General features: G+C 49.0%; 1 protein-coding gene across 2 annotated transcripts in view; it reads right to left on the bottom strand.

The window, feature by feature from the left end:
- The window catches only part of SPAST (spastin), a 69,259-nt gene extending 51,776 nt beyond the window's left edge, over nt 1–17,483 (bottom strand). For both annotated transcript variants that reach the window (XM_040351070.1, XM_040351071.1), the window contains exons 1-2: nt 17,006–17,483; nt 7,381–7,464 (exon numbers count right to left, since the gene is read on the bottom strand). In XM_040351070.1, the coding sequence (XP_040207004.1) occupies nt 7,381–7,464; nt 17,006–17,393 (472 nt within the window). In that variant the 5' untranslated portion in view covers nt 17,394–17,483. The remainder of the gene's footprint in view (nt 1–7,380; nt 7,465–17,005) is intronic.
- Between the last annotated feature and the right edge of the window lie 1,447 nt (nt 17,484–18,930).

Genomic DNA, 18,930 nt, shown 5'->3' with positions numbered 1-18,930 from the left:
TTACACACCTGTAACACAGAGGCTTGGTGTCGGAAAGCCCAGGAGGCCCCGATCGTCCTGGTCGAATGCGCCGTGACCTGAAAGGGAGGCGCCCGCCCCTTCAGGGCGTAGGCCTGAAGCACAACCTGTCGGATCCACCTGGAAATGGTGGCCGACGAGACTGCCAGGCCCTTACTGGGACCGGACACAGACACGAACAGCGAGTCCGACTTCCGGAACTGAGCTGTCGCCGACAAGTAAACTCGAAGGGCCCGAACCACATCCAGAGAATGTAAAACGGCTTCCTTCGGGTTCTTCGGCTGAGGACATAATGATGGAACAACAATGTCCTTGTTAATGTGAAAGGCCGAAACGACCTTCGGAAGAAAAGAGGGCTGCGGGCGCAGCACCGCCTTATCCTGATGGATGACCAAGTAGGGGGCCTTGCAAGACAAGGCCGCCAGTTCAGACACTCGTCTGATAGAGGTAATAGCTACCAGAAAGACCACCTTCTGCGACAAGGTCAGCAAAGGGATCTCCCGAATGTCCTCAAAGGGGGCACGCTGAAGCCGAGAGGACCAAATTCAAGTCCCAAGAAGGTAGCGGAGGGCGCACCGGGGGGGCCACATGCCGGACCCCCTGCACAAACGTGCGAACCAAAGAATTCGCTGCCAAGGGACGCTGAAAATAAACAGCCAGAGCAGAAATCTGACTCTTGATCGTGCTCAAGGCAAGAGCCTGGTCCACTCCCCGCTGTAGGAACAGCAGGATCCGGGACACCACGTAAGTACGGGGGTGCCACTTCATCTCCTCACACCTAGAGATGTATGCTTTCCATGTACGATGGTAAATTTTTCGAGAAGTGGACTTCCGTGCACGCAGCATGGTAGAGATTACCGGGCCCGACAGGCCCCGGTCCTTCAGTACCTGGTTCTCAACAGCCACGCCGTTAAAGCCAGTGACCGTAAAGCAGGATGGAAGATCGGACCCTGAGACAGGAGATCTTCCCTCAGAGGCAGACGCCAGGGGGCGTCTGCCACCAGACGTACCAGGTCCGCGTACCAAGAGCGACGCGGCCAATCTGGGGCGATCAGGATCGTTGGAACACCTTTGGCTTCCACCCTGCGCAGCAGGAGGGGTAGGAGCCTTAGAGGAGGGAAGGCGTAAATCAGGTGATATTGACCCCAGGGAGCCACTAACGCGTCTGACGCGTCTGCCCACGGGTCCTTTGACCTGGCCACAAACCGTGGTACCTTCTGATTGAGACGGGACGCCAGAAGGTCCACGTCTGGAGTGCCCCATTTTTGGCACAGGACCTGAAACACCTCCGGGTGGAGAGACCACTCCCCTTGATCCAGAGTCATGCGACTTAGGAAGTCGGCTTGCCAATTCAGAACTTCCGGAATGTATACCGCCGACAGGGCCGGAACAGACCTTTCGGCCCACCGAAGTATGTGAGCGACCTCAGTCGCCGCGGCCGAGCTCCTTGTGCCGCCCTGATGATTGAAGTACGCCGCGGCCGTGGTGTTGTCGGACTGGATCCTGACAGGACGACCCTGTAGCTCCAGGGACCACCTGACAAGGCACAGCTTGATTGCTCGGAGCTCCAGGATATTGATCGGCAGGCGGGACTCCTCCCGAGTCCAGCGCCCCTGGGCTGAATGGGTGCCCCAGACGCCCCCCCAGCCGAAGAGGCTGGCATCCGTCGTGACCACTGTCCAGCGGCACGGAAGAAAAGACTTCCCGGACCGAAGCACCGGAGACGTCAGCCACCATGCCAGGGAAGACTTGGCCAGATGGCTCAACCGAATCTGGCGATCCAGAGAAGATGGGACCCTGTCCCATCGTGACAGAATCTCCTTCTGTAGTACCCTGGTGTGGAATCGGGCATACGGAACCGCCTCGAAGGAGGCCACCATCAGACCCAGAACCCGCATGCAGAAGCGAAGAGATGACCACTTCTGGGTCAACAACTGTCTCACTGCAGATTGCAGGGTCAGCAGTTTTTTCGATGGGAGGAACACTTTTGTCTCCCCTGAATCCAAAACCAGCCCCAGGTGTTCCAGCCTCTGGGACGGAACCAACACTGATTTTCTGAGATTCAGAAACCAGCCGAACTCCTGCAGAGTCCGACACGTGATGGACACGTCCTCCTCTAACTCCGAGCCTGAAGAAGCTCTCAGGAGAAGGTCGTCCAGGTATCCCACGATAGCGATCCCTCGCTGCCGTAGCAAGGCCAGGATCGGGGCGAGCACCTTGGTGAACACCCGTGGTGCCGACGCCAGCCCGAACGGGAGGGCCACGAATTGATAGTGGTCCTCCCCGATCGCAAAGCGCAGATACCTTTGGTGGCTTGTCCAAACGGGAACATGCAGGTATGCGTCCATGATGTCTAAGGACGCCATGAAGTCCCCCTGGTGGAGGGACGCTATGATAGAACGAACCGACTCCATCCTGAATAGCTGCACCTTGTCAAAGGAGTTGAGGGCCTTTAGGTCCAGGATAGGGCGAACCCCTCCCTTCTTGGGGACCACGAACAGATTGGAGTAGAACCCCCGAAACCGTTCCAGCGAGGGGACCGGCACAACCACCCCCCTGTCCAGAAGATCCTGGACAGCCCCGGACAGGGCTAGCCGACGATCCGGAGGAAGCTGGATGGAAAAAATCTGTTTGGGGGACAAGAAAGGAACTCTATCTTGTAATCCGAGGCGACCACCTCGCAAACCCAACGGTCGGATAGAAGAGAATTCCACCGATCCACGAAGTCGTGAAGCCGTCCCCCCACCCGAGACCCGGGCGGGGGCAGACCTTCATGCGGAAGCAGGCTTGTCCGCAGGCTTGTTCGGTTTTTTGAACCAGGGGCGCTTACGCCCGGCAGCAAGGGCTTTTGCACCTTGCGGACCTTTTCCAGCCGCGCTGGCGCACGAAAAAACCGCTTAGGGGGTAGTAAAAGTAGGACCTTGCTTGCGGCGAGGTTCCCTACCCTTCCCCGACTGAGGGAGCAAGGTGCTCTTACCTCCAGTGGCATCCTTAATGATGTCATCCAGGGATGCCCCCAAAAGCCGTCCGCCCTTAAAGGGCAAATCCACCAAGGCCTTTTTTGAGGACTGGTCAGCCGACCAGCACTTCAGCCACACCAGGCGGCGCAGAACCACTGCGTAGACAGAAGCCCTGGAAAGCAAAGGAATCTAATCCATATCCGCCTCGCAGAGAAACTTCTGACCCTGAATCAACTGTTCAGCCAGGTCCCTAGAGGACTCGGAAGCCCCCTGGACCTCCAGGTCCTGCAGCAGGAGCTTCGCCCTTTCAGTCAGCGTCTGAGCTACCAGGGCTCCGGCCAGAGCCGGCCTTACCACCGAACCCACCACCGAGAACAGGGAGCGGGCCACGGCCTCCACTCTCCTATCAGCGGGGTCCTTGAAAGCAGGAGCCCCCTCCACAGGCAACGTAGTAGCCTTACTCAGTCTGGACACAGGAGGGTCCACCGACGGAGGAGTGACCCACTTTTTTTAAAAAAAAGTCCTCCTCCAGGGGGTAACGGGTAGCAAAGCTTTTAGGAACAGTAAAAGCCTTTTGCGGTGTATCCCATTCCTTATACAACATATTGTCTAAATAAGGAACACAGGGGAATACCTTAGCGGTACGCGGTGGTTTGCGGAATCCAAAAGGAACTGACACCGCTGGTGTCTCCGCCACATCCTCTAAATGAAGAGTCTCACGCACCGCAGTAATAAGAGCTCCAACAAATTCCTTGTCAGCAGACTCCGCAGCAGAGTCATCCTTGCTGTCCATGTGGGTTAAGCCCGCATCCTCTGACACGACAGAACCAGAAGCAGCAACAGCGTTATCAGATTCTGCGGCAGAGATATCCCCAGAAACAGCCTCCGGGGGGGGGGCGCTTTTTTACCCCCCAACCGAGCACTGGCAGCTTCAAACCTGGTGAGAAAAGACTCCAGGACAGCCGACACCGATTCAACAGATGTGGCAGGGGAAGGGGCGCTAAGGGTTAATTCCGGCATTGTGAGGAATGAGGGGCCTGATTCAGGCTCCATATTGCCGTTGCCATTTCACCCCTACTGCCAAGGGCAGGAAAAAAGTCCCCCACAGGTCACCTCCCGGCCGCTAGAGCACAGTATGGGGCCCCCTGAGACTCACCACCCTCTGGTACAGCGCGGTCTGTGAAGGCAAGTGTGTGCTGAGGAGAAGCTGCAGCGCTGCGTCTGTCCCCTCAGATGATTCGCGGTCTTTATTCCCCGCCGAAACGGCCACTAGAGGCCGAACTAGTGCTGAAAACGGCGCCGGCCACAAGAAAATGGCCGCCGAATAATACAAGCGCGGCTCCGGCAAAATGGCCGCCGTTGCGCAGTTTTAAAAAAAGACAGTGTACCCAAAAATGACAGTACACCAAAACAGCACACAGCACACACAAAAATGCCCAGAATGTCCACCACAGTCCCCTGCAGTGACACAGAACAGCCCCAGCCATACCACGAGTGAAAAAATGAGCCCCAGAGAAAAAAAAACCCTGCACAGCCGTCACCCAAAGGGGGAAGGAGGGAGAGGAATAAGGGAGAGAGGAAAGCAGGGGAAAACCCTCAGTCGACCTCCCAAGGGAAAACATTCCAGCCAGACCACTTACCTGAGTAAGGGGCCACTACTTACCTGTCCTGCGACTACCCGGCTGGAGGTATCCCAGACAGAACCAACGTCCGCGAACGGCATGGTTGTCAGCCAGACACACTGTGACAAGGCCATAGAGACCGGTCATATGTGTGCCCTAGAACCGAAGTTCCCCCGGCCGCCCCTGGAGCAATGGGGCCTGTCGTGGACGTCCCAAAGCGGAGCTGAGGGCCGGCACACGCTCGAAGGCCGAACCTGGGGGGACTACAAGGGTCGAGGACCCAGCCTGTCACCCAGTCGGCTGTTGATAGAAGATCGCAGGATTCAAAAATAAAAATAAAATAAAAAAGCGAGGAAAAAACTCGCAAAAAGCAAAAAAATTTTGCAAGAAAAAACTCCAGAGTCCAGGACTCCAGAGAGAGCCTGACTCTCCTGACGGTTAGGCAGAAACAAACTGAAGCTGCTAGAGCAGAGTGGGGGTTATGCCTGGGGGAGCCACGCCCCCTGGGAGGAGCGGCATGAAGGAAAGTTTTTAACACCTTAAGTGCTGTAGAATTCTGCCTAAATCTCCTGGTAGGAAGAAGCATAACCCTAAGGTCAATGAAGGCTGTGTCCGTCTATGAACGAAAGAGAAAAATGGTCAGAGAGGCTACCAAAAGGCCTATCAAAATTTTGAAGCAGTTGCAGGAGTTTATGACAGAGTGGTCATTGTGTTCATGTTACATATATTTACAAAGTAGGTGAGGTTGAAAAAAATAAAAAAAGATACAAGTCCATCAAGTCCAGTGGTTCTCAACCTGGGGGTCGAATGACAATTTGCCAGGGGTCACCAAATCCTGGGCTGTTCCTGAATCCCGTACCGCTCTCCCCACCTTTTCATGGCTACCCAGCAGGGCTGTCCCTGAAGCTTGCGGTGGCCCACTCAGCCTCTTTGCAGCCACCCATTCAGTTCACAGCATGGCTGGGGGCAGAGACTAGATGTCAGTCGACTGGTGAGGAATGTGAAGTGGGAGGGGCTGGAGGAGACCATATCTCCTGATTTCGGCATAGGTGTCACTGCTGCGGAGACACAGTGAGTACCATAAGGGGCTTTAATACTGTATGAGTGGAAGGGACTGAGGGAGCGCTAAGTATCCGTGGGTTAGGGGTGCAAATTACTTGTCTTGCCTTGGGTGCTGACAACCCACGCTACAAAAATAATTTTACTGTTAGGGGTCCCCACAACTTGGAAAATTTTATCAAGGGGTCACGGTACTAGAGGGTTGAGAACCACTGATCAAGTCCAACCTATGTGTATGATTATATGTCAGTATTACCTTGTATATGCCTGTATGTTGTGGTCGTTCAGGTGCTTATCTAATAGTTTCTTGAAACCATCAATTCCCCTCGCTGAGACCACTGCCTGTGGAAGGGAATTCCACATCCTTGCTGCTCTTTCAGTAAAGAACCCTCTACGTCACAGGTGTAAAACCCAAGGCCCGTGGGCCGAATCCAGCCCTCCAGGTCATTTCATGTGGCCCTAGCACCTCTCCTGCAGCTGCAGGAGAGCTCCAGCCCTCCTCCAGACCCCTAATTTCAAGCAATGCATCCAGCTTCTTCCCAGCATAAGGAAAGGGGGTGCACTGTGATGTAAGGGAGAGTGGGGGACTCAACTTCTGATGGTGGGTGGCTCTTGACATCTAATGTAAAGGGAGGGGATGCGCTGGACATCTAATCTTAGATACAACCGGCCTCGCATGGCCTAGTCAGAGCCCAGACTTAATCCTCATTAAAAATCTGTGGAATGACTTGAAGACTGCAGTCCACACCACAAACAGTCACCATCAAATTGTAACTGAACTTGAGCAGTTCTGCAAAGAAGAGTGGGCAAATATTGCAAAATCTTGATGTGCAAAACATATTCCAACAGGCTAAGGGCTCTTTCACACGGGCGGACCATTCAGGTGCGCCTGCCAGTTTTTTAGGTGGACCTGAACGGGCGCTCCGTGCTCCTCTATGGAGCCGCGGATGTCAGCGGTGACATGCCCGCTGACATCCGACCCGCCAAAGTGTGACGGAGGAAAAACCTACTTTTCCATCTGTCTGGCGGATCGGATCGAGTGAACATGGACAGACGGTCCGTGTTCATCCAATCCCCCCATAGGGGAGAGCGGAGAAAAGGCAGGGTGGTCCCTACACAGTGTGCGGGGACCGCCCTGTCATCCGCCGGCTCAGCGGGGATCAATGGAGCGATCCCCGCTGAGCAAGCCGAGGTTCAGGGGGCAGATCATCCGTGTGAAAGGGGCCTAAAGGCTGCAATTGAAGCAAAATACTGACGGGGGGAGGGTCATTTTCACAACTCAGCGATTGTTTTTGCATTTTTTTTTTTTCCTGATATGTTGGTGTTATATATCTTTCACTGGACGTTATCAGTTGCACTGAGTAAATACAGCTGGATAAATCAAAAACGGTGTCTGTCTTCATTTCAGCCTGCAAAGCAACAGCATTTTAATTATTTTAAAGGGGGCAATTATTTTCTATACCTACTGTTTGTGCATTATAAGAACAAGCAGTAAACGTACAATCACTGACACAAAGTCGGAATATAAAAGTACAGTATATTGCATCTTTGAGTTCCTAAAACATACATCGATAAGGAAATTTACACTGATCTGATCTCTTCCATGCATATACCTAAGAAATATTGAAAAGTCTTTACATTTCCTTCAACAGGAAATCATAACTAAAGAAAATTAAAAGTTCAACATTTAAATATATGGACAACAACATGCATTTAATTACCTTGCCCTTTGACTGGTACTGCAATTCCTTTCTCCAGTTCCTGAATTCCTTTCTTGTACCATTCTACAGCTTGATCCTTTTGATCTTAAAACAAAAAAATATTAACATTCAATCAAAAAACTGAAATATACAGTATTACTAACCACTTAGTGACTGGGGGGGGGGGGGTAAAACAAATGTTAATGCCTGTACACAATTTTACAACTTCAACTCATGTTAGTAGAAATACTATATTAAATCGCAACTCCTTTGTGTATCCTGATGGATTATACCGTTGTTTTTTTTTCCAGGACAAATTGGGCTTTCCTTTGGTTGTAAATGGTAACGGTATCTCCTGATTTTATTTTTTACTAGCTGAATACCCGGCGTTGCCCGGTCTTCCTATCTTAACCTTTTGGGGAGGGAAATCATAGTAATATAAATATACCCATCTTTTATATAAGGGTGAAGGTAAGGGTTAATTTAACTGTCATATATTTTTATTTGGCATATAAGTAATATGTGTACCAGGTATTATTGAAATATCTCCAGGCGTACAGAAGTTATGTGGGAACATACATTTCCCATTGATTTGCATGGGACTTTAAACAAAAACCCCGACCCTCACAAATGGGGGTAGTTAAGGGATAAATTAACTATCCTATAGTTTAAGTGGACATATAAGTAACATGTGACCCGTTTGGAAGTTATGAAGTAACATGTATTTCCCATAGAGTTGAATGGGACTTTAAAGGAAAACCCTGACCATGGCAAATGGGGGTGGGTAAGGGTTAAACCACCTATCCTATGTTTGTTGCTGACATATAAGTAACATGTGTGCCAAGTTTCATGTTAATATCTTTAGCCGTTTGGACGTGATGCTGGAACATACAGACACACGTTGAGTTTTATATATATAGATTAAAGAAAAACTATCCCAAAATAGTAAAAAAAAAAAAAAAAAAAGTTATTCCTTTCTATTACCATAATGCATTACCAAAGGCCACACAATAAATGTGTCTGATCCTGGTAGTCGCAGCGATACTGCATACGTGTATGTTAGTTGTACCTGTAGTAGGGCCCAGAAACAATGGTTCTAATTTTTTGGGGGGGGTTTGGTTCTGACACCAATAGTAACTGACAATTTTTAATAATTGTTTTGTTTTTTTTAATCTTACCCTTTCATCGCAACACTGAACTAGAATCAAACCTTGATCTAGCCATTTTTTTTTTTATTTTGTATTTAAAAAAAAAAAAATTATATATTGTAAGGGGTTAGCTCGGTAGCGGGGTGTGTGACCCCTTGGATGGGTTCACTACACACTGAATTTATACAGACAGGCAGTCGAAGACTGTTGAAAACAAAGATTTTGGTTTATTCGTCCATCTTGCTGGAAACAAGTGCAAGCATCCAAACGGCATAAACAAAATCAAACATAAAATAAACCCTGGCCACTTGGGGCGTCTACCTTCACCACACAGGAACCTATCTATGGAGTCTGGAACAGCCTAGTGCTGGGCAGACACTGCTGGTCATACAACAGAAAAACAATAGTCTCTTTTTGATTTTTATCACACAGAAAAATCAATTTCCTCCTCACCTCCTCAGAAGACTTTCAGCTATTGCTCTCTCACTCAGAAAGCCTCAGGATGCAGCAATTCAGTGGTAATCCTCTGGATTACTTATAGAGGCCTTAATTGCCTCATTCTGAACAGCTGAAGTTTTCCAACACCCTTAGACATTTTCTGGCTAGTTTTGCAGCCGACGCCTAATAACAATTGGTGTATTGTCTAAACAAGGCAGAAATGTATGTCCAGTCTGTGACAACACCCACAGATTTACCTGACTTCCTATCACAATATAAATATATATAAAATTTACACACTTGGGTTTATTTATATCTTCAAGGAGAGAAAGATAGGATGCATCTTTCACTCCATTCAGAAGAGAAATTAAAACACGGGGTGGGCTGCACAATGACTAATCACTGCGATAGCCTCCGATTGGTCAGGTGACCTGTAACCAGAAGTCTTGGGTCCCGATCGTATCTATGAGACCCGTGAGTGCCCGGTCTCTGTGCTGGGGCGCGCTCCCAGAACAAAGACAGATACGCAGATATGCAGCCTCACAGATAAAATCCTACTTCAGTAAGGGCCGCACGTCTGCGTACAGTAGGCAGGAAGGGGTAAATTACTACATAGATTGACTCTTATTATTCATATTCCCAGATACAGAATTGTAGACCACAGCTGTGACATTGTCCGATTTCACCCTGATCAGGTTCCTCTACAGAAGAGGGTATCCTTGAGCGACCATGTTCCCTGAACTGTGACAGTGGAACATTCCTCCCCAACCCAACCAGCTATTATCATTACCTTCCATCACTGTGGGGGAAATTACAAACTTTAACTTTGTGATGATAAAGTAAATACAAATCTAAGCTACAATATTACTCCAGATCAGCGTTTTTCAGCCTCTTCCGTCAAGGAACCCTTAAAGAAGAAGTAAACCCCATACGTTTTTTTCCTGGAATTTATTGCTAAACCAAACCCATTAAAATATGCCAAAAACAAGGTCGTAAAATACCTTGTGAAAAAAAATGTGTGATCAAAATAAACGGGCCCTAATGACACACACCTCTGCGCTTAGGACTAAACAATCAAAGAGAATCACAGCTGCTGTTTTTAGAAAAAAGTATATGACAAAGTATATATAACGTGTTTAAATATTAAATTAAACCGTAAATTATATATAAACAGCGCTCATGTGTGTATGAGCCACACAGTGAATAAATAAACACAATATAATAATGTAACGTGAAGCAAAAAACGAACAGGCGCTGGTCACTAGCGCAAGCAAGACACTGCACTGGCCTCTCACGTTGGTAGGTGGTCAAGAGGTCAGATTATAGCCACGCCCCGTGGTCAAGAGGGCGTGGCTATAATCTGACCTATTGACCACCTACCAACGTGAGAGGCCAGTGCAGTGTCTTGCTTGCGCTAGTGACCAGCGCCTGTTCGTTTTTTGCTTCACGCCATTTTCTGGGGGCTATCAACTTAAAGTGTGGATCGAGTGCCGTGAGTTACCTGGATTTTCTTTCCTTGGTCCGCCGTGACCGTAGTTTGCCAGCTGCACAATATTGAGGAGATTTCTGCTGTGTTTATTCACGTTTTTACCTTTTTGGCATTGTGTGAGTGCATAATTTGCAGAGTTTTATGTGGTGTGTTATTAAACTGGTTTTACGTTATCACACTATGTTATACTTTCTTCATTATTTATGAGGATCTTATTCACTACTTGATTGAGAATGGAAGCTCGCCCTATGGTTTGAACCAATTATTACACGCTATTGTGCCGAAGCACGAGAGTGTTAGGCTGTTCGTTCTGGTGAGTGGCCATTTCTATTGGTGAAGGAATTACTTTATCTCACATCGGGTGTGGTGGAAGAATTTTTTGAATTAATTTACTTTAAAGACCTTACACCTTGAAAGAGAGAAAGAAGTTTCACCTCCTATTACTTTTCCATGAACTTTTATTTTGCCTATGAACACTTTCAATCACGGGTTTGAATCATTTGGACTTTTATATTATTATATTGTGTTTATTTATTCACTGTGTGGCTCATACACACATGAGCGCTGTTTATATATAATTTACGGTTTAATTTAATATTTAAACACGTTATATATACTTTGTCGTAAAATACCTTATTTTGCGTTTTGAGACTTTTGTTTCTTCCGGTATTGGCCACATCATCGTTACTACTGATTGGTGAATCCTTTGTGGATGTCATTTCCACCCTTACTTTGTTTCCCTGTCCAAATCTCACGCATGTCTAAACTAAGCCTATATCTCGATCGCCGTTACTACGGCAACCAAGCTAAGCCATTGATGACCTCTCTGTGCTGCTCTGGTTCACTCCCCTGTGTGACGTCTTATACAGTCACAAGGGGAGAACCAGAGGGGATGGCAGCACAGCATGGCGAGGCTTCTTCCTCTGTGCCGTTATCAATGAGGTAAAAAAATAGAGCCGCTATACCACCTGAAAAAATCGTGCCCTGGAGTCTTCAGTGTGAAAGCCCGAAGGCTTTCACACTGATGCGGTGCGCTAGCAGGACCGCTCCAAAAGTCCTCCTAGCCGCATCTTTAGAGCAGTATAGGAGCGGGTGTTTACCGCTGCTTCACATTGAGATCAATGAGAAACCGCGGTAATACCGCCGGCAATGCGCTTCTGCAGAGGCGCATTGCCGGCGGTATTAACCCTTTTTCGGGCGCTAGCAGGGGTTAAAAACCGCACCGCTAGCCCGAATATCACTAAAAATCGTGCCGCTGTACCGTCCCACTTCTAGCACACACCTCCCACCCCAGGCACAAATGTAGGCTGGATCCACAAGTTTTTACAACTCGCTATATTAAGAAGTTAGTCAACTTTGTTCAAATAATAGAAATTCTATTATTTCCGGATGATGCTTCTGAGGGTGAAATGCATAGAGGTCGGGTTGCTGCCTGTTGCCGTGGATAACCATTTACGTCACATCCGGTTTTCAGTGGAACGCACGCCGTGTCCCACACTTATCATCCATCAGTCATTTGAATCAGCACAAAACTATATGCCTGGATGGGACTGATAAGCAAACATCACCCCAGAAGAGCAAATGGCCATCTGCAGACCTACTCTGCAAAAATGACACGGCTGTGCTTCTACAGATCTGTCACCCACATTCTGCAATGTCCACCTGTCCAATCAGCACACAGTATTACATTTCCCAATTATATTTTGGCATACTTTCAAGCACAGAAAATAAGCTACACAAAGCATCTTAGAAGATCACTTCTCCCACCCCACGGTGCCTCCCTACACGTTGGAAAAAGTAACCACTTTTTTTTTTTTTTTTAATTAGCCATGTTTTTTATTACAACCCCTTTAAAGTTAGACCCCTTTCATACCGAGGTGCTAAAAATAGTGCCTAAAAACTGCTTCCTATTCATTTCAATGGATGCTTTCACACTGGGCGGTCCAAAAAGTCCTGCAAGCAGCATCTCATGGAGTGCTTTAAAAAAGCGCCTCAAAAATGCCCGTCCCGTCCATTGAAATCCAAATCGCCACAAAATGTTTTTTTTTTTTTAACCACTTAAGGACCGCCTAACGCCGATATACGTCGGCAGACTGGCACGGCTGGGCACAATCACGTTCCTGTACGTCCTCTGCAAGTGCCCAGCCGTGGGTCGCGGGCGCGCGCCCCGATCCGAAGCTCCATGACTGTGGCGGCGGACCCGATTGCCGCCGGAGTCCGTCGATCGGTCACAGGAGCTGAAGAACGGAGAGAGGTGTGTGTAAACAAACCTTCCCTGTTCTTCACAGTGGCGCTGTCATTGATCGTCTGTTCCCTGATATAGGGAAAGGCGATCAATGATGTCACACGTCCAGCCCCGCCCCCCTACAGTTAGAAACACATATGAGGTCACACTTAACCCCTTCAGCGTCCCCTAGTGGTTAACTCCCAAACTGCAATTGTCATTTTCACAGTAAACAATGCATTTTTATAGCACTTTTTGCTGTGAAAATGACAATGGTCCAAAAAATGTTTCAAAATTGTTCGATGTGTCCGCCATAATGTCGCGGTCACGAAAAAATAAATAAAAATAAAAAAATAATAAATCGCTGCCATTAGTAGTAAAAAAAAAAAAAAAATTATTAATAAAAATATCCCCTATTTTGTAAACGCTATAAATTTTGCCCAAACCAAAATCGATAAACGCTTATTGCGATTTTTTTTTTTCCAAAAATAGGTAGAAGAATACGCATCGGCCTAAACTGAGGAAAAAAATATGTTTATATATTTTTGGGGGATATTTATTATAGCAAAAAGTAAAAAATATTGCATTTTTTTCAAAATTGTTGCTCTATTTTTGTTTATAGCACAAAAAATAAAAACCGCAGAGGTTATCAAATACCACCAAAAGAAAGCTCTATTTGTGGGGAAAAAAGGACGCCAATTTTGTTAGGGAGCCACGTCGCACGACCGCGCAATTGTCAGTTAAAGCGACGCAGTGTCGAATCGCAAAAAGGGGCCTGGTCCTTTACCTGCATATTGGTCCGGGTTTTAAGTGGTTAAAGGTCACGTTCTAAAAAAAATAAATAAAAAAAGGCCTGCTGGTCAAAGCCCTGCACCGTCTCCACCTGATCAGGCATGGCATGGTAAGCCCAATTGTTCATTTGGAGGCCCTGTGTGCTCCTGGTCAGGCATGGCCGCACCTGTCTATACTTGGTCAGCAAGGATGAGCTCAGGCATGTTCGCAACCCGCCACTGCACATCGCTAATCGCAGGCAGCGAGACATTTTCCTAATCTGTGGCTGCAGAGATCAAGAAATGTCTCACTGCCTGCGATTAGCGCTGTGCCAACTTCCTGGCGGGCTCTGCACGTGCGGGTTGCGAACACACCTGAGCTCTTCCTTACTGGTCAGGCATAGCACGTCAGCCCAATTGTTCATTTGGAGGCTCTATGTGCACCTGGTCAGGCATGGCACAGTCAGCCCAATCGGTCATTTGGAAGCGCTGTATACCTGATCAGGTATGGCAGGATCAGATCAATTGTTCATCTGGAGACCCTGGCCCGGATTCACAAAGCACTTGCGCCGACGTATCTCGAGATACGCAAAGTGCAAATATGCACCGTCGTATCTGTGTGCCTGACTCAGAAACTAAGATACGCCCGAAAATAGGCTTCATCCGACCGACGTAACTTGCCTACGCCGGCGTAGAGTGGGCGCATATTTACGCTGGTCGTATTTGGCGCTCCCATTGATTTTTCTATTCACATATGCAAATGAGGGAGATACGCCGATTCACAAACGTACGTACGTCTGACGCAGTGCGCGCAAAGTCATACGTCCGGCGCAAAGTTATGCCCCATAAAGGAGGTGCAACTCAGCAGCATCCATGCAAAGGGAGCACAAGCCGACGTATTTTACGTTGGACGTGAATATGACTAGGCGTAGGTTACGTTCACGCCGTAGGCAGTGATCCGACGTATCTTAGGCAGTTGTTCCGACGTGATTGTGAGCATGTGCACTGGGATGCGTCCATGGGACGGCGCATGCGCCATTCGTTATACGTATCTGCCTGGCACTCGGCCCATCAATTGCATGGGGTCACGCCTCATTTGCATGGCTCACGCCCACTTCCACCTAGGAAACCCAGCGCAGTTTTGGCAGCACTGGCTTTGTGAATCCAGTGCTTGCCTCTCTGCGCTGCATCGGTGTAGCATAAAGGAGATACGCTGCGGCGGCATTAAATATGCACCGCTGTATGTGAATCCGGGCCCTGATGTGCACCTGGTCAGGCATGGCACAGTCAGAATTCCTACTGGTGAAATCCCCACACCTGTCTCCACTTGATCAGGCATAGCATGGTCAGCCCAATTGTTCATTTGAAGGCCTGTACACCTGATCAGGCACAGCACGGTCAGCCCAATTGTTCATTTGGAGGCCCTGTCTATACCTGATCATGCATGGAATGGTCAGCCCAATTGTTCATTTGGTGGCCCATACACCTGATCAGGCATGGCATGGCATGGTCAGCCCAATTGTTCATTTGGAGGCCCTGTCTATACCTGATCATGCATGGAATGGTCAGCCCAATTGTTCATTTGGAGGCCCATACACCTGATCATGCATGACACGGTCAGCCCAATTGTTCATTTGGAGGGCCATACACCTGATCAGGCATGACACGGTCAGCCCAATTGTTCATTTGGAGGCCTGTACACCTGATCAGGCATGGCATGGTCAGCCCAATTGTTCATTTGGAGGCCTGTACACCTGATCAGGCATGGCACGGTCAGCCCAATTGTTCATTTGGAGGGCCATACACCTGATCAGGCATGGCATGGTCAGCCCAATTGTTCATTTGGTGGCCCATACACCTGATCAGGCATGGCATGGTCAGCCCAATTGTTCATTTGAAGGCCCATACACCTGATCAGGCACAGCACAGTCAGCCCAATTGTTCATTTGGAGGCCCTGTCTATACCTGATCATGCATGACACGGTCAGCCCAATTGTTCATTTGAAGGCCTGTATACCTGATCAGGCATGACACGGTCAGCCAAATTGTTCATTTGAAGGCCTGTATACCTGATCAGGCATGACATGGTCAGCCCAATTGTTCATTTGGAGGCCCATACACCTGATCAGGCATGGCACGGTCAGCCCAATTGTTCATTTGGAGGGCCATACACCTGATCAGGCATGACACGGTCAGCCCAATTGTTCATTTGGAGGCCTGTACACCTGATCAGGCATGGCATGGTCAGCCCAATTGTTCATTTGGAGGCCCATACACCTGATCAGGCATGGCACGGTCAGCCCAATTGTTCATTTGGAGGGCCATACACCTGATCAGGCATGGCATGGTCAGCCCAATTGTTCATTTGGTGGCCCATACACCTGATCAGGCATGGCATGGTCAGCCCAATTGTTCATTTGAAGGCCCATACACCTGATCAGGCACAGCACAGTCAGCCCAATTGTTCATTTGGAGGCCCTGTCTATACCTGATCATGCATGACACGGTCAGCCCAATTGTTCATTTGAAGGCCTGTATACCTGATCAGGCATGACACGGTCAGCCAAATTGTTCATTTGAAGGCCTGTATACCTGATCAGGCATGACATGGTCAGCCCAATTGTTCATTTGGAGGCCCATACACCTGATCAGGCATGGCACGGTCAGCCCAATTGTTCATTTGGAGGGCCATACACCTGATCAGGCATGGCATGGTCAGCCCAATTGTTCATTTGGTGGCCCATACACCTGATCAGGCATGGCATGGTCAGCCCAATTGTTCATTTGAAGGCCCATACACCTGATCAGGCACAGCACAGTCAGCCCAATTGTTCATTTGGAGGCCCTGTCTATACCTGATCATGCATGACACGGTCAGCCCAATTGTTCATTTGAAGGCCTGTATACCTGATCAGGCATGACATGGTCAGCCCAATTGTTCATTTGAAGGCCCATACACCTGATCAGGCATGGCATGGTCAGCCCAATTGTTCATTTGAAGGCCCATACACCTGATCAGGCACAGCACAGTCAGCCCAATTGTTCATTTGGAGGCCCTGTCTATACCTGATCATGCATGACACGGTCAGCCCAATTGTTCATTTGAAGGCCTGTATACCTGATCAGGCATGACATGGTCAGCCCAATTGTTCATTTGGAGGCCCATACACCTGATCAGGCATGGCACGGTCAGCCCAATTGTTCATTTGGAGGGCCATACACCTGATCAGGCATGGCATGGTCAGCCCAATTGTTCATTTGGTGGCCCATACACCTGATCAGGCATGGCATGGTCAGCCCAATTGTTCATTTGAAGGCCCATACACCTGATCAGGCACAGCACAGTCAGCCCAATTGTTCATTTGGAGGCCCTGTCTATACCTGATCATGCATGACACGGTCAGCCCAATTGTTCATTTGAAGGCCTGTATACCTGATCAGGCATGACATGGTCAGCCCAATTGTTTATTTGGAGGGCCATACACCTGCTCAGCCAATTGTTTATGTACACAGACACATATGACGCGGGGCACATCCATTGTCCCGGTACTATACACACACACAGCGGACTGCTCACCTTTCTCCTGCTCGTCGATGCGGAGCGCCATGGAGATGTACTGGAAGGCCTGCTGGTGGAAGGCCCGCACCACCTCAGGCTCATTGCCCGGCCTGTCCTGAGCAGAGGCCGTCCTGACAGAGTGGGCGCCCTGCTCCCTGAGGGCCGCCGCGTTCTTCTTGTCCGCCATGACTCTGCGGGAGAGCCGCTCGCAGCACCAGGCGAACAGCAAGCCGAGCTGGAAGGCGAGGAAACGAAGCAGAGAGAAGACGGCGAGCAGCGGGTACGAGAACACGTACACGTTCCGCTTATGCAGCGAAGTCTCCGAGCAGGCTGGGGGCCCGGGACCAGAATCTGCCGTTGGGGTCGCCGGCTTCTTCTTTTTCCCTTTTGCGCCCGGAGAATTCATTCACAGAACCCACAGCCGCCGCCATAACACCGGGCACCGTGCCCGACTACCCCGCCCACTGCATCTGACAGCGATCAGGCCCCGCCTACTCCGCCACAGCTTGACAGATGTTCCCGCCCACACCGCGAGATTCCCAGCGTTTTCATGTCACGTGGAATGGTCCTCCAGTCAGGACTGGACACGCCCCCTGTATGCGCAATGTTATTGTCTGCTGCCAAGCCCGTACCAGGCCCGGAGGATGCACAGCATCGTAATGGTCCGCCCATTAAAGGAGAAGTACAGCTAAACATTTTCTCCTGTGATCCGTATTAGGCCAACAGTGAGCTAAAGTCAGTTGTCAGCTCATGTCACTCAGCCAGTCCACACTCTGGAGAGATCCCGACTTTAATGTCGGCATCCAACCAGATGCTCAGCCTCTCCGAGCGCTGCTCCTGCCCCCTCCACAGACCGTCACTTCTCTCTGCTTACTGAAGACCGAGAACTGAGCCATCAGCAGCCTTTGATTGTGCAGTTCTCGGTCTTAGAGGTGGCGGGGGAAAGATGCGGGATTGGATCATTGCTGCATCCACCTAGCTGTGTATGTAGGTTTGTTGTTTTTTTTTTTTTTCAAATAAGATTTGGCTGTACTTCTCCTGTGGATCACAGGACTGCAGATTGTTGTGTACTCATGTGACCTGCTGTCAGCTGGGGTGACAGAGCCGGTCTAGGCTGGGGAAAGACCGCAATCATATGGTCAGGATCCGCCCACATGCATGAACTGGCACCCCTCTCAGCGAGACGATGAGAGCCTGAGCCGGCCACTCCCGCCCCTCCACCTAGAGTGACACTCTGGCTGCCAGGCCTGTGGCAGAGGTCTGTCCGGGGGCACTTCACCCACTCTGGCTAGAGTGGCGAAGTATCGTTACAGCTGTAGAAGAGCAGGACTGCTTTTCCTTATCCAGAGCCTGATACTGCGAAGTTACTTTATTTCATCTACCTTTCCTGTCTACCTCAAGTTGATGTTGGTCGTGTTGGACCAGGAAATAAAGCATTCAGAAAACTTCATCTGCAGACTGGACATTCAATTTCTGCTCTACTCACTACCTTCACCCCCTAGACATTACATAGAGGTAACTTAAAGTGGCTCTGTGGACCACTGGTTGGGCAGCCCTGTACTAAATGTACAAGGGAGGGGGTATAAGGAAGGTAATCTGTTTGCCCACAGGAAATTGTTCAGTGACTGGAGAGATGTGGGTTGCCAACTGTCAGTATTTTGCCATAATCAAAAGATGTCTGAATATAGACCTTTGGTAAGTCTTAATTGAGATGGAGATGGAGGAGTAGTGTAAAATAAACCATGCAGGTTCATTCTGAAAGGTGTGGTCTGCGGATTTTTGTGACTCTATTCTCGGATCAAAAGGGTTGCAACCTGTTCTATTTTTTGCTGTGGCATGTATTTTTTGTGACCAGTTTTAATAAATGGAACGTTTTTTGGAGTGCGGCTGTCCAAGTTTTCTTCCATATTTTTGCATGTAACATGACGCTACTCTTATATCAA

The sequence above is a fragment of the Rana temporaria genome, chromosome 4, assembly GCF_905171775.1.
Source record: "Rana temporaria chromosome 4, aRanTem1.1, whole genome shotgun sequence".
NCBI lineage: Eukaryota > Metazoa > Chordata > Amphibia > Anura > Ranidae > Rana > Rana temporaria.
Note: the sequence above shows the minus strand (reverse complement) of the source record. Positions and strands in the feature narration are given on the sequence as shown.